This window comes from Rattus rattus, chromosome 10 (assembly GCF_011064425.1).
Source record: "Rattus rattus isolate New Zealand chromosome 10, Rrattus_CSIRO_v1, whole genome shotgun sequence".
NCBI classification, from domain to species: Eukaryota; Metazoa; Chordata; class Mammalia; order Rodentia; family Muridae; genus Rattus; species Rattus rattus.
The window spans coordinates 10,283,513-10,298,687 of NC_046163.1; the positions used below are offsets into that span (position 1 = coordinate 10,283,513).

Below are 15,175 nucleotides of genomic sequence, written 5' to 3' on the forward strand. Positions count from 1 at the left end.
CAGCCCTCTACCCTCTGAACATTTGCGTGTTATTTCAAATCTGGATGTGGGGGTCTGCATACCTGTCTGTGTCTCTCTGGCCGTCCATGGCAAAGCTATCTAAACTGAAATAAATACATCATTTACAAAGGTACGATCATGGAGTTGACTACATGTAAATATTTGGCTTCGACATGCTTTGCTGGTGCTGAATGCTTTTGGAGCTAGAGCTCCCAGGACAGGAGGATCATAGGGTGGGAGAAGAGCCAAAACTCACCATGGCCCCTTGGCTTGTCCTTTGGGCAACTTCTCTCTGCAGCCTGGCCACAGCCAGCTTCTCCCTGGAGAGACAAAAGCACATGATCAGGTGACTGTTCTCAGGTCTGAGATACCCCCAAATGGCTGGGAAGTATTTTTGAGGTCTCCAAAGGAGCCAAGTCCTTTAATCCCTCCTTCCCTCCACCATACTTAATATGAAATATTTAAAGTAATTGGTCACTGGGGCATTGTCTCTGTCCACCATCACAACACTGGCTCTTTTGTTTTGGAGTTGATAATAGAGGAATTCATATGGAATGTTAGATTAAGCAGTGTTCCACTGACCTCATTTGCATAGATCCTCTGTCACTTTCATGTCTGAGGCTGTTTCATTACTACTTCAGCATTGACTTTGCTTATAGATTTTTAATTGTTTGCTCTTTTCCCTCTATAAGAAAGCTGAATTTTAAAGCAAATAAAACATAACTCTATACCATTTTTGAAATGTTGCCTGTTCTCATATGAGCCTGAAAGCTCTGTCTGTGTGTGTGTGTGTGTGTATATATATATATATATATATATATATATATAGAGAGAGAGAGAGAGAGAGAGAGAGAGAGAGAAAGAGAGAGAAGAAGGAGGAGGAGGAGGAGGAAGAGGAAATAGGGTAAAAGCGGCTAAGTGGACAACTGAGCTCTGAGTTGGGATAAGATAGGGTCAAATGTTGGGTTTCCTTACATCAAAGTCTAAACTAAAGACTCTGTATATTATTTTTCACAGTCTAAGAAATTTTAAAAATAAAGATTTAAAAACCAGATCATGAGTCGGTGAGATGGCCCAGAAGGAAAAGGTGCTTGCTGTGGAAACCTGAGGGTCTGAGATTGACTTGTTACCTGGGGGACCCACATGTGGAAAGAGAGAAACAACCCCTGAAAGCCAGTCTCTGGCCTCCCCGTAAACATACACACACAATAAATACATTCATGTTAAATTAGGCTTAGTGTTTGTACTTCATAATGGGATTCATTTCGTATTCCTCATAACTACTTATAACTTCCAATATAAAGAACAGTCACTAAAATGTTAAGAACGCTTATGATAATACATGCGTTTTGAACAGCTTTTCAGGTTTTTAAAAAGGGAACGGATGACAGAGAGGCAATTAGCAGCATCTACCCAGCTCCCATTCTCAGTGATGATTGCCCTCGATTCTCCTCCTGGTGAGATGAAGTGTTTGAGTGGCACTTGATTCCTCTTCCACTACATCTGTGATAACTCACGGGGTTGGGGGGGGGTGCTTCGTCCCCAGGTTGGTGAATTTCCTGCCTCCAATGGCTGTGAGACATCTGACCAACAAACCAAAGAAACAAAAGCAACTTTCTAGCCTAAGTAGGTCAATGAAGAGCTTGCCTTGTAAGCACGAGGATCTCAACTGGAATTCCACAGCACATGGGAAAAGCTGGGTGTGGTGCCATGAACCCCAGAAGCCATCTACTGGCAACGGCACCACAGGATCCCCTCCCTCCAGCATACGGCAGTATTAACTGGCTTAGGTTTTCTAGTTCTTACCCCCCCACCAAAAACCATTTTGCTCTGGCCTTCCCTGGCCTCTGACTATCATAATTTTCTTTCCCCTCTTTCACAAAGATCTTGGGAGAAGGGAGAAAGAAGGAGAGAGAGACAGAGGGGGGGGAGGGAGACGGAGAGGGGGGGAGGGAGGGAGAGGGAGAGGGAGAGGGAGAGGGAGAGGGAGAAGGAGAGGGAGAGGGAGAGGGAGAGGAGAGAATATATGTATGTGTAAGAGAATGTGTGTATGTGAGTGACAAATACATAGTGTGCATGAGAAAAAAAAGGGGAGGGAGGGGAAGGGAGGAGAGAAAGGGGAAGGGAGGGAAAGAATGGGGTGTCCCATGGTAGCTCAGTACTCCATTGACATTCACTCGCTGTGCTGAGACCAGTTTGAATTTCACACCAAGAGACCTCTCTGATAAAGTCTGAGAACTGTACTAACTTTAGAAAGGAATCAAAATGGGGAGACAGGAGCCAGTGGGGGAATAGACCTGGGATGGACAAGTTAGGGGAGGAATATGATAAACTACCTTGAATACACATATGAAATGCTTAAATTGATACGTTGCTTTAAAAAAGAAGCCTCTGACAATCAGCTCCTAGGAGTCCAATCCAGAATGATGTCCCCACTGAAGGAGCCAATGGTGTAGGGTTGGAGAGATGGCACAGTGGATAAGGCACTTGCTGGGCAAGCATGAGGACCTGAATTCAAATCTCTAGCATTGTCATTCACAGATCTGGAATTGAAGGTTCCTTAGGGGCAGAGGCAGGAAGATCCCTGGGGTTTGCTGGCTGCTATCCTAGATCCAGGTTCAGTGACAGACCCGGTCTCAAGAGATTAAGGCAGACAGTAATAGAACAGGACAGAGGACATCCTTTCGTGATCCTAAGTAAATACACAAAGGAGGGCTGCATGAAAATAACCTATGTGTCTGCAGGTACTCAGAAGCACACATATGTCAGAGCAGCCACTGCGAAACCACAGGTTGGGACTCAATAAATATGTGGACAACTACCAACTGTAGGGGAAAAGAAAAGTTACTTCACACAGGCAAAGTTAGAATGCAGATTCAGCCTTGAATAGTGCTATTTTAATTAACTAATACATTAATTTAGAATTTAACGAAAGATTAAATGGGAAGTACCAAATAGATGACTGCCACAGAAACACTAAATCCTGTTCTCTCCGTGAAAAAGAGAAGTCACTATTAGAACTGAGAAAGTGATCAAGCTGCAAAAGAGGTGGCAACATCTACGCTGTGTCTTCCCTCTCCCTATACAGTGACGTTTGTGGTACCAGAAACAAACAGCCCAGTCTCTTTCATCAATAATCTGGTTTGCCCTAGATATTCTGGCAAGACTTGCCTCCAAACACTGGTACCAAAATGGTTATGAAGCCAGTTTGGACTGGCTTCCTTTTCGTGCTAATTGAAGGTTCTTACAAACAGTTTTGCATTATATATATATATATATATATATATATATATTAAACAAAGAATGCTTGCCTTTCAAGCTCCCCACAGCAAATGTACATTCGCACTCCCGTCTGAAGGGTTTAGTTCCCCTGCTGACAAGAGACAACTGCAATTTCATGACGCGCCCCTATTTTGTTCTGCTGCAAAGTAGGGAGCTCATTATGAGGCTGGTGCTGAGTTTATGATTACAAACCCAATGCCTGGGGACATGTGATCAAAAGCCATGGATCCTTATCTTCAGAACAGGGACAAAGCACAATGTCAAAGATACACAACAAATCAGACAGCACACTCACTTCCCTTTCAGTTCAGCGAAACGGAATGTGTAACTCAGGAAGAAATAGATCCTGTCTTCTTAACACACTTTAAACCAAATGGAGAATTGGTCTCAGGGTGCTAAAGTCCTTTTATATAACCCCTGGGGAGATGGTACAGGGCATAAGAGTGCTTGCTATGCAAGCCTGTGGACCCGTGTGCCGATCTGTAACATCTGTGTGTTACAGGCATGGCCACATGTGTTCCTGTCACCTCAGTGCTGTGAGGGGCAGGGGCTAGACAATTAGTGGGGCTTGCAGGCTACCAACCTGGCTCTAGGTTCACTGAAAGACGCTGTGTGACAAGCATAAGAAGGTCAGTGACAGAGGAGGGTACCCAACATCTTCCTCTGGCCTCAACCCAAAATAGTAATAAAGGACAATGAATTCTTCTTTAATGTGAGCCATGGGTCTTCAGAACACCACTGGCGGATCTGTAAGAAAGGCCAGGCAAAGATGTACATAAACACACACACACACACACACACACACACACACACACACACACACACACACACACACACACACACTGAAAACCACTGATAATTTTAAACATTTGAAAACGCCTGCAAGGCTCCTGGGTTGACAAAATATTTCCCAAAAAGAAGCTGCCCAGAAATAGGGGGCCATGTTCAGTGTGTGAAGAGTGGAGAACAGATTTGGGGTTCCATAGGGCCCTCTGGTGTACCAGAGTTGATTCCAGAATTCTCTAGAAACAATTCACTAGTCATTAGTTTCTCTAAAAGGGATCCACAATTCATACACATATTGAGCATGAAGAATGGGTACTGAGACTCTGTTTCAAAATAAATCAATAAAAATTGTAATTATATTATAGGCTAAATATACATATAATTGTTAGATGTAAGCAGAGATTTTTTTAAGGCTTGTTTTTATTTCAATGTCTGTTTGTGGGAATGTAGATGCTCATGCAGATATTGACATAAGCCAGAGGGTCTCAAAGCCCCTAGAGCTGGAATGACATGCTGTCACGAGTCCCTGATATGAGTGCTAGGAGCTGGACTCGGAAGGTCTGCAAAAGCAGCACAAGTTTCTAGCCACCAAGCCCTCTCTAGTACCAATAAAGAGTGACTTAAAAAAAAAAAATAAAATGAGCACCACACCTTTATCCTTTAGCAAATAACATTCCTGCTTGATTAATACAACCAGGTATCCTAGACTCCCATCTTTGCTTCTGTAATTCGTGATGTCACATGGGAGTAGCCTCTGGCAAGCCACTACCATGAGAGAATAAGAATAAAAATGGCAAACACCACCACAGCATGGCTACATAAAAACTTTAACTCCATATATCCTGAGAACGGTCCAAGAGCTCCAAGGCCTTCTGAACACTAACATGAAGTAAAGCCCACGAGTCATATGAACCATGTGGCGCATGTGCAAGCAGGACAGATGCCTTGTTTCTCACCAGTCAACAGCTTAAACATGACTGTTATTACTTTTCACTAAATTCATAGGACAGATATAGATATACACACATTTAGTTAAAAGCATTACTTATGTCTGTGTATGTGCATCTGTGTGCATATACATCTGTCTGTGTGTGTGTGTGTGTGTGTGTGTATCCTGTGTGTTTGAGCATGTGAGGCTGTGAGACTGTGTACCTGTATGTGTGTGTGCATTCAGTGTATGTGTGTGCATTCTGTATGTATGTCTGTATGTGTTCAATGTGAATATGTGTATATCTAGTGTGTGTGAGTGTATCCAGTATGTAGGTCTGTGTGTGTGTGTGTGTGTGTGTGTGTGTGTGTGTGTGTGTGTGTTCAGCATGTCTGCATGTTCTTGAACATTTGGAAAACAGAAGTCAACTTCAGATATCACTCTTCAGATATCGTATAACATATCCTTCTATTTTTCTTTTCCATACATGATTACTCTGTTGGCATTATTTCTACCCTTTCCTGACCACCAAGCAACTCCTCCTGTACTACACAGACTACACAGGGGGTGGGAGTGGGGGTTGGGGGAGGAAGGCACTCCACCAAACAATACAGCCTATTCCTGTAGCATCAGGTTGCTTCCCAGGACTTGAAGGTAAGAATTCTACTGTTGAAGACACCACATTCTTCAGACCGAGGGATTTGAAGAATTGAGCTGGAACTGATTTGGAAACCTTCTCCGTTCCCAAAGGTGTTTTGCAAGCTGCCAAGGGGAAAAAGCAACCAGTAGTCTTGTGCAGCCCACAGAACACAGCAATGACCCTTCCAGCAAGACACCCAGTGGTCCGACAGTGGTACTTTACTCTTTGAGATATGGCTTCTCACTGAAGCGGGAGATTTACCAAGTACATTAGGACTGTGGATGACCACTGACTTAGCCCGCTATGAGATGAGATGAGATGACAAGTACCCAGTACGACCCCTGGCCTTTTCTGACGGCTTCTCGAAACTGAACTCAGGTCTTCATGCTTGCAAGGCAACATGTAAGAGGTTCACACAGGCTGGAAAAATATTCTCATACCCATTTTCTTTGCAGTTTAAATACCATTCTGTCCAAAACATGAAATACCAATGAATATACATTAAGGCGAAATCAAACTCATTAGCGCTTTCATAACCACCATTACTGTGAGCACTGCCTCTGTGAGAGTTAGCAGGCGTTTCTAAGGATGCTATGCATTCTAGAGCAATCTAACGTGAACCAAACAGAAATACTCATAGAGTGTATCAAGAAGACACTAAGGCTGGGAAATGGCTCAGTTGGTAAAGTGCTTGCTACAAAGTATGAGGCCCTGAGTTCAAACACAGACCCTCCTAGAGCTAAATATAGTGGTAGGCATTTGTAAACCCTGTCTGGGGATAGAAAACTTGGGACTCACTGTCTAGCTTGCTTCGGGAATTCTAGGTCAGTGAGCAGCCTGTCTTAAAAAAACCAAGGTAGGAAAACATCTGAAGTTAATCTCTCTCTCTCTCTCTCTCTCTCTCTCTCTCTCTCTCTCTCTCTCTCTCTCTCTCCCTCTCCCTCTCTCTCTCTCCCTCTCCCTCTCCCTCTCCCTCTCCCTCTCTCACACACACACACACACACCCCACTACCACTACCACCAGCATCACCACTACCACCACCAGCACCACCAAATTCCAAGTGCCAATGTGCCCGGCAGTGTAGAAGAAGAATGCAAATTCTATTCCACACATGCACACATGCTCAGTTGTGGGCTTTGTTTCAATCAACACTTCTTCCTAATTTTCCCCATGAAGATACTGCCAAATGCCTAGAGGGAAATTAGATAAATGACTGTTTTCATCTGTGCCTTGAGGCGGGGTGTTATGCTCTAAAATCTTGGGGGGAACAGTTCAATTCATCATCAGCCAGCCCTGCTTCTAGCAGAGTCCCAAGAATAGAAGACCCAAGAATAGGAGCCCGGTGGCGATCTGGTATGTGTGCAGAGAGAACAGGTTTGCTCTCCCGAGGAGTCCAAGGACCATTATCTCCACACACAGACATCCTGGGGAGTAACCCGCTGCAGAGGGCAGGACAATGCCAAGAGGCAGGCGCACCTGTCGCTAGGGCAGATGGGGAGACCAGTGACAGCTTTCCCTGAGTCAAGGCTAAATTAATTAGCCTTTCCCCAGTGCTTCATCTCATTATGCATCTCTCCAGATATGGAAGGAGAGAACAGATTGTAAACAAACTTTTATAAGGCACAGCACAGACTAAAGAAAACTCTACACATACCTTTTCGCTTCTTCAATCCTAAATTCTTTTTTAAAGCACCACAAATCACACTTTCATTCCATGTTGGGAGAATCTGTTTACATTTATGATACATAAAAGTCAGTTAGCGAAGGGCTATTAAAAATCTGTAGACTTTTGCAAACATTGTGTACCAGTCACCGAGTAACTCAACAGGTTGATTTCAACACCCTGGTTCAGGAGCAAACAAGCATCTAATGGCATTAAGTTTGCTAGTAAAGTCATAGCCTCCATTCCTCTCAAATCTAGAGATGTTTCATCCCAAAGAGTATTCTGTGCTGGAATGAATAGATAAATTAAAACAAAAACCAGGAATCTACAATTTAGTGGCTTGCCTTTTAATGATAACAAATATGGCAAGCGTTCCTTGGAGCTGGTGAGATAGCTCTTTGGTACATGAGAGCCTGAGTTTGATCTCCAGAACCTACCTAAACAAAACTGGCTACGGGAACCCATACTTACAAACACTAGCCCTGGAGACACAGAGCTGGGTAGATACCTGGAGCTCACTTGACAGCCAGCAAAGCCAACTCTGCAAGCTGCAAGCCTGTGAGAGACCTTTAATAGAAGACAAGGCAGATAGTACCTGAGAAATGATAGCTCCTCTAGGTTCCATATGTATACACACACACACACACACACACACACACACACACACACACACACACACACACCTCCTCATCCCATATAATCAGTCATTCTCCAAAAACTGTTCTTACATTCCCAAGAACTCAGACGCAAATAAAACCTACATTCCCATTGATTAACTCACTCACCCAGCTCTCCACGGAATCATCTATGATATCAGCACTCTCTACTTATCCATGTCCCCTCCCTAAAAGGCTTTGAGATGCTAGAGGGTTAGAGCTACATGATTTAAGTGTGCAGGGCACAACACCCACATAAAAGCTACTTTTAATCTTACTACTGTGGGTAGGGTAGGGTGGCGACAGGAGGATCCCTGAAGCTCATGCCAGTAAGTCTAGCCAAATCCATTAGCTCCAGGTTCAGGTAGTGATCCTGTTTCAAAAAAAGTGTGTGTGGAGGTGGGGGGTGTAAAATGTATCAAAGAAGATGCACAATATTGACTGTTGACATTTGGGCTTCCCACAAGAGGCACACACATTCTTGTGTACCCATGCACACGCCTCACACAATGACACACAGACAAACACGCACATATAAGCACACACCCACCTAAACCACAGAACAAAGAAGTTAACCCTAAGCCTCAAAGTTCAACAACTGTGCCAATGTGAGCACACAAGAAGAACGTTGTATATCCTAGGTAGCGCCACACACTGGTTGGTCACTTTTTAAAGATGCTTAATTTGTCCCTCTTCATTTTCTCCCTTTTTTCCCATGTGTATCTATTATCTTTCCCTAGAATAACATGTGCTGTTTATGCTGAAGTATTTGATAACTTTAAATGGGCCTCCTATAACACAATAAAGAATAAGTGTGATACTACTCTTTTCTCCCACATCTCTTTCTGGGGTAGAGTACAAATCTCTTACCAATGAGCCTGCAAAATGCATACAAGAGAAAACCCACCACACTTGGAGATACAAGTTACTTTCACTAACTGTTATACTGATCTCCCTGGAGTGCAAACTCTGGCCAATGATTTCAAATAGAGACATGTGCAAGTTTATGAAACATTGGAAAACAAATTAATTTCTTCAATTAACTTTTACTTATGAAAAATGCTATATGTAGACAAGAGTTTTTATGTTTAAATATTAAAAAAAAAACCTGGAAGTCCCTATATTCTCCAGGATCTCATTTCTTTTTAATATTGAAATTCTACTCAAAAGAAATCAAATAAAACTAATAAAAGTGTGTCCCGTGATGTTCAGCCATCTTCCCTTGGTTCTGACGATATGCAGATTGATGGGTTGTATGTAGCTGAAAAAAGAATGGGACTTCTTCAGGAAAACACATGGTGTCTCCTCACACATGAAAACAGCCCTTATGTGACAACTAATTGAGTTCGCCATGGCTTTCAACTATCAATAGCCTTGAAATTTCATTCTGGCCCTGTTTTGATTGAAGGCGCTGAGATGGTGTCTATGCAAAGACTCAAACCATCTGTGTAGCCTCAGGACAAGGAGGCTTGTGAGTTTTGAAATGAAAAGGCTTTAGGATATTGACTGAAATTCTGATGGACATTAACAAGAGCCTGCACACAAAGTTCCCTTCGCCAGCACAGTGAGCCATGGTCTCAGAGTGGATTCTTAGCAGAATGGTCATGTTTAGGCAAGATTGGGAATACTGTGAATTCACTGCTAGAGTAGACTGCCTACCAAGGTGGAGATACTCAGCTCTACTCTGAGAAAGATTCAATGAAGAGTAAGAGCTCACTGAGTGCTCTGAAGCATGTCCCAGAAAGGTACACTGTGTACGTGTACAGTCAGTGTCACGGACTGAAACATTCCGTCCAAGTAACAATTGTGATTTGAAGTCCTAACCTAAGGCTTCAAAGTTGATCTATTAAAAGACAGGGAATGAAGGTCTACTGAGCTGATCACATTAAAACAAAGTCCTTGGAATGAATCTTAAGCAAGAATGCAGGTCTTACAGAACAGGGAGATCTTGTCACTTCCTCACACACTCTCAGGAAAAGTGGCATGTTAAGAAGTGTGTGTGCACTGGGGTGGTGGTTCTGCAAGTCTCTGAAAGACAGGAATTGCCAACAAACTCTCAGGAACTCAACAAGAGGCCCAGAACACATCCCAGAAGCATTTGAATGAGCTCATCCAGCCCAGTCTTGATCTTGGCTTTCAGGGCTGTAGAGCTGTAAGGCAATCCGTTTCTGTGGTTTAAGGTTTCTTGTTTGAGACACCATGTTAGGCCATCCCTAGCAAGCCAACACATTTCAGGGGGAAATCTACCCACTGTGTTCATTTATATGCAATTCGTATCTCTGAATATAAGATAAACCTCCCTAATCAAAACACCCCAAATCTATCACTTTCTAAGTCCAGAATACTTCAGATTAGAGGCGGTCAAAGGGTAAAGTCTGGGAAAACTCCAAAAAATCTGAAATATATCGATGTCTGAAATATCTTTTACCCAAGCATTTTTGGTAAAGGATATTCCACCTTAGTACATGTAAAGAGTTTGGTACACTTAACAGGTGTTCTAAGCAAACACATTTTCTACAAAGGGCGTATTGATTCCCGATAAGAAGAAGAAGGGAAGTATTTTTAGAAAAAACCCAATCTACTTTTTAAACATCAAGGTTGCAGTACACTAAAGCCAACCAGGCACATGTGACAACACAATCATAATTTTTGGAAAGCTATGGGTTTCTTAATCTAAATAACTCAATACAGTTAGCCAGTCCTGCTTAAAGAAACTATGGTTAGCCAAACAACACCATGGCTAAATCTCCACAGGTGCATGTAACCTTAGCCCTGTAAACATCTAGAACTTCTGGTGTGTGTGTGTGTGTGTGTGTGTGTGTGTGTGTATGCGCGCGCATGTGCACACGCGGATATGTATGCATGTGTTTATGTGCATGGAATGGAGAACCATTTGTGCATGAGTGCATGTGCACACAGGTACACATATGTATGGATGAAGGCCAGAGATGAACTGAAGTTAGGATAGAAATATACTATGGAGAATAGAAGAACCATCATACACACCAAATTGGGTAATCATTAAATAAAATTTCCAGTCATTGTGATTAGAGAGTTGTTGCTGAACAGGACACAGGTACCTCTCCTTATTCGTGTACTTCTCTGTGACTTAATGGTCTTTACTACTCCTAGATTTGTGCTAATAATTAAATGAGAGGTGTTTTTCCTTCTGCTTTGAGACAGAGTCTTGTGTAGCCCATTTGCTAATGTGTGAGTTTTACACTGGATCATCTTATCAATGTGTGTTCTGCATACTTGCCTTTAGTGGACTCTGGACTGCCACTTGGACCTATTGTAATAGGTAGATGCTGAGTTCCCTGAAACTCAAAGGAAGGATATTGTGGGCCACCTAAAAGAAGCTCAGGAATTAATGTGGGTTGGGGATTTAGCTCAGTGGTAGAGCGCTTGCCTAGTAAGCGCAAGGCCCTGGGTTCAGTCCTCAGCTCAAAAAAAAAAGGAATTCGTGATACCAGAATAAGGATCTAAAGACATCTTACACTCTGATTCCAATACTTAAATATGAAGAAATAAATGAGCAAAGAGAATAACTATCTTGATGGTCAAACCATGAGTGATTACAACAGAAAACAACTGATCAGGCAAGAAGTATCACACCGGGTCAAAACCATTCTATTTCTAGAGGTAATTGATGTTTGAAGGAAAGTATACAGAAATATGAGAATCCACCTATCAATATGTTAAATAACTGATCTATAAACTCATCTCATAGTAGTTGACACTTTGATGGATCTCAACCTTGCCCATTTGCAAAAAGCAGATGGGTAATTTAGGCTTCATTAAAACTTCTATCAGAAGCAGCAAAGGTGGGCTGTATCAGAAGGAAGTCTTATCTAAAGTATATAAACAGTATACATAAACAGACACCAAGTTATTCCTCCCATGGAAAAGTCTTATTCAGCAACTGTCCAACAGTAAGTAGAAAGGCCCTCATGAGTGCCTTCCCCATTAACTCTTACCACCAACTGCTGAACTCTTGACATCTAATACATCCTGCTAGAAGGGAAGGCATAGTATCCAGTTGTGTATCTACCAGAGAGCCTCTTAGGGTCTACTGGATAATTCCAAATCCAAACCCATGATTATACACAGACAACCTTCTACTAAATGCTGTGGGACACACAAAAAAATCATACATACAGTCATAAATACAGTGATGAGATTAGTAGAGAAGGAACAGTAGCAGGCATGCAAAGGAGCTAAGAGAAGGCTGTGGGGAGGAGCCAGACTTTACTATATACATATATGAAAATGCCAAAGATAAAATGTATCAACAAAAACGTTTTAAGAGATTGACTTGGATTTAACTTGTGGTAAAAATAAATAACTCATTATCTTTTTTTAAGCAGCCATGGTGAGAAAGATTCTCATATCTAAGTACAATGACAACACCCCAAAGACAGGGGTGTTCTTCAGGAAGAAATGTACAAACAGTCGCCATGGCCTCTGACTAATACAGGTGACAAATTAAACTCAATCTGGGACTGGAGAGATGCCTTAGTAGTTGACAGTCCTCACCTCTTTTCCAGAGGACATATGTCAGCGGTTCAAAACAGTGTGTACTAGGAAATCTGACACTCTTCTCTGGCCTCTACAGGCATCCAGATGCATGTGTGCATACATACACACATTTAAAATTATAAAGTACAACTTTAAAACGCATCACTCTCCAAGCTCATTATTTTAATGATCTGTAAATCTGTCCCTTTCCCAGATACTGGGGAGACTTATCATTTCCTTTCTCTACGTTCCTCAGCATGGAGATATTCCCAACCCTTCTCAAGCCTTCATATGAAATCACCTCCCGTAACTACATGGGTAAAGGAAAGATGTGTTTTCCTGTGGAAGCGAAGGAAGCTGTGATCCAAATGTAGCTGCTGAAATTCTGCAGATTATGAAAGGCCCCCCTGGGTCTGCTCCTGGGAGGAATTTTCACACCTTAAAAAAAATCTGCCTCTGCATATTGCTGTTCTTATATGAACCTTCCAACAGTAAGACACTGCCGTGATGGACAGATTTATCAGATTTGCCATACATACATACATACATACATACATACATACATACATACATACATACATAGGGATTCCATTAAGGGAAGGGATGGACCACTTTGGCTAGTTTCCTAATCCATATGGAGAAAACAAAAACAGAAACATTTTTGACAATGTTAGGCACTAAAGCACAGCCAAGAACCAAAACCCAAAACGTGAGCAATGTCCCCATTAGACTACAAGGAAAAGAAAACCCCTCAACAGACACTCTGGCACATGGGCAGTGTCTCTCTCTACACTCAATACAGTCAGCCTGTTCAGTGTGACACCTTGACAAATTAAAGGACCAGAACCACTGTCACAAAAACAAAGGGAAGAAAGGAAGGAAACTCACAAACAGGGCTCACAAAAGATGGATAAGGAAGTTGGAAGAGAATTCAAGCATTGATTAAAGGCCAGAAAGGAAGCTGAGATAACTGCCTAGTGTCGCTCACACACACCCCCACCCACATCACCCCCACTCCCGCCCAAGCTCATCGTATTGTTTCTTTTGGCTCGGGCTGGGAGAGCTTTGTCCTGTGTCTAATAATACCATTATTTATGAAATGGAAGAAAAACATTCTGATAAAAATACACCTCAATAGAAAAAAAGAAGGAAAAGTCTCCTCTATAATCAGAGTCCATGGATGAGAAAGAAAGGGGTCCTCAAAGCAATAACAATTACAAAGCAGTCGGAGAACAAGATAAGCATTCGCAGAAGCAGCAGCACAAAAATCTATTCAACCGGCCCGTGCTTTCTGTTACGTGAGTCCAAGAAAGGATAGCAGTCTCTCACTAGGGAAACCTCACTGTGAAACTCAGCCTGAGCCAATGTGTGGTGGGGTGGAAGGAATGTGACAGGAAGGTTGTAAGGAAGGAGAGGGAACGATGGCAATACAATTCTTTGTAATCCTTCTTTCAACATGACAGTCCTTGACCTATTACAAATCAATAGAGCAGACTCAAGATTGTGGAAACCCAGTCTTGGACTCAGGGCTCCTGCCCATCAAAAGCTAGAGTTTGTAAAAGCTTCCCTTGACCCATACGACCAATGCTCAGTTGGTTCAAGTATTTTCAATGCCACCTTGTTGATGTGTATATGTATATGTGTATGTGTGTGTGTGTGTGTGTGTGTGTGTGTGTGTGTGTGTGTGTGTGTGTGTAGACATACACACATGATTTGTGGAAACTTTCAAACTGTTGGCTACAGATGTTTCCTCTCATTAGTTTAGATATGTAGCATAAATTGCTCTGGACTGCTGAGGATTTTACTCATCAAGGACAAGTTGATAAGGTACTTCACAGCTCTCCCTGAGAACTTGGTAGAGTTCAATATTGTCATCACCCAGGAACCTAGTATGTCATAGCTGTGCAGCAGCCATAAGCCTTTGTGCTTTGACGGACACTGCATTATTAAAGCTCCAACTAGTCCCCTAAAAGGGGAAAAAGCAGAGTTCCCTTTCAAGCATCCACAGTGACATACACCTAAACACAAATGTACAGAGGCCATTTCTCTGAATTATAACGAGGTGTTGGCTCTTAAGGCAAACCGTACTTTACAATGGACACATTTTGGAGCCTGCCATCATTTTAAGACTGTGGGGACACAGTGGCAAGGCAGGCCACCTGTGAACAGATATAATCATCACCACTTGACAGGTACTGACACTTTTTCCTGGTGGATATGTGAATTTAACCTTCTGGGTATGGCAACAGCAGAACTGTTTTTGTATTCCAAAAGAACCGAGCATGGTTTACTCCTTTGAGGCAGTGAATGTGACAGTTGGGCTCACTTTAATTCAGTTGACTGTTGGCAACAGACACTAGACAGGAGTAGTTACCGAGCCTGTTTGTCATATTGAATTTAATATGCAAATCGCACATACATAACATAAAGTATGGCTTTTATTTTACAAAATAAAACAGGAAACTGCAACTTGTCCTAGAGGTAGGCAAAAGAAGAATCAAAATCAAATTTTACTGCCCATACATTTCCCTGGACGTTTGAAGGACCAACTTTGCCTTTTTGAAGAATGGCCAAGTGTTAAGGAGAGAACCAAGGTATCGTGAACAGATTTATGCACAGTAAGCAATTAAGCTTCTTAAGGCAAGCTTTTAGATGGATATCAAGGAGCGTCCTTAAGGTCAAACAACAATTAGGAGCATCG

General features: G+C 42.3%; 1 protein-coding gene across 1 annotated transcript in view; it reads right to left on the reverse strand.

Moving 5' to 3' along the window:
- Nckap5 (NCK associated protein 5) overlaps nucleotides 1-15,175 on the reverse strand; it is a 555,868-nt gene that overhangs the window by 511,786 nt on the left and 28,907 nt on the right. The window contains exon 2 of the mRNA XM_032914699.1: nucleotides 257-320. Within this exon, the coding sequence (XP_032770590.1) occupies nucleotides 257-259 (3 nt within the window). The 5' untranslated portion in view covers nucleotides 260-320. The remainder of the gene's footprint in view (nucleotides 1-256; nucleotides 321-15,175) is intronic.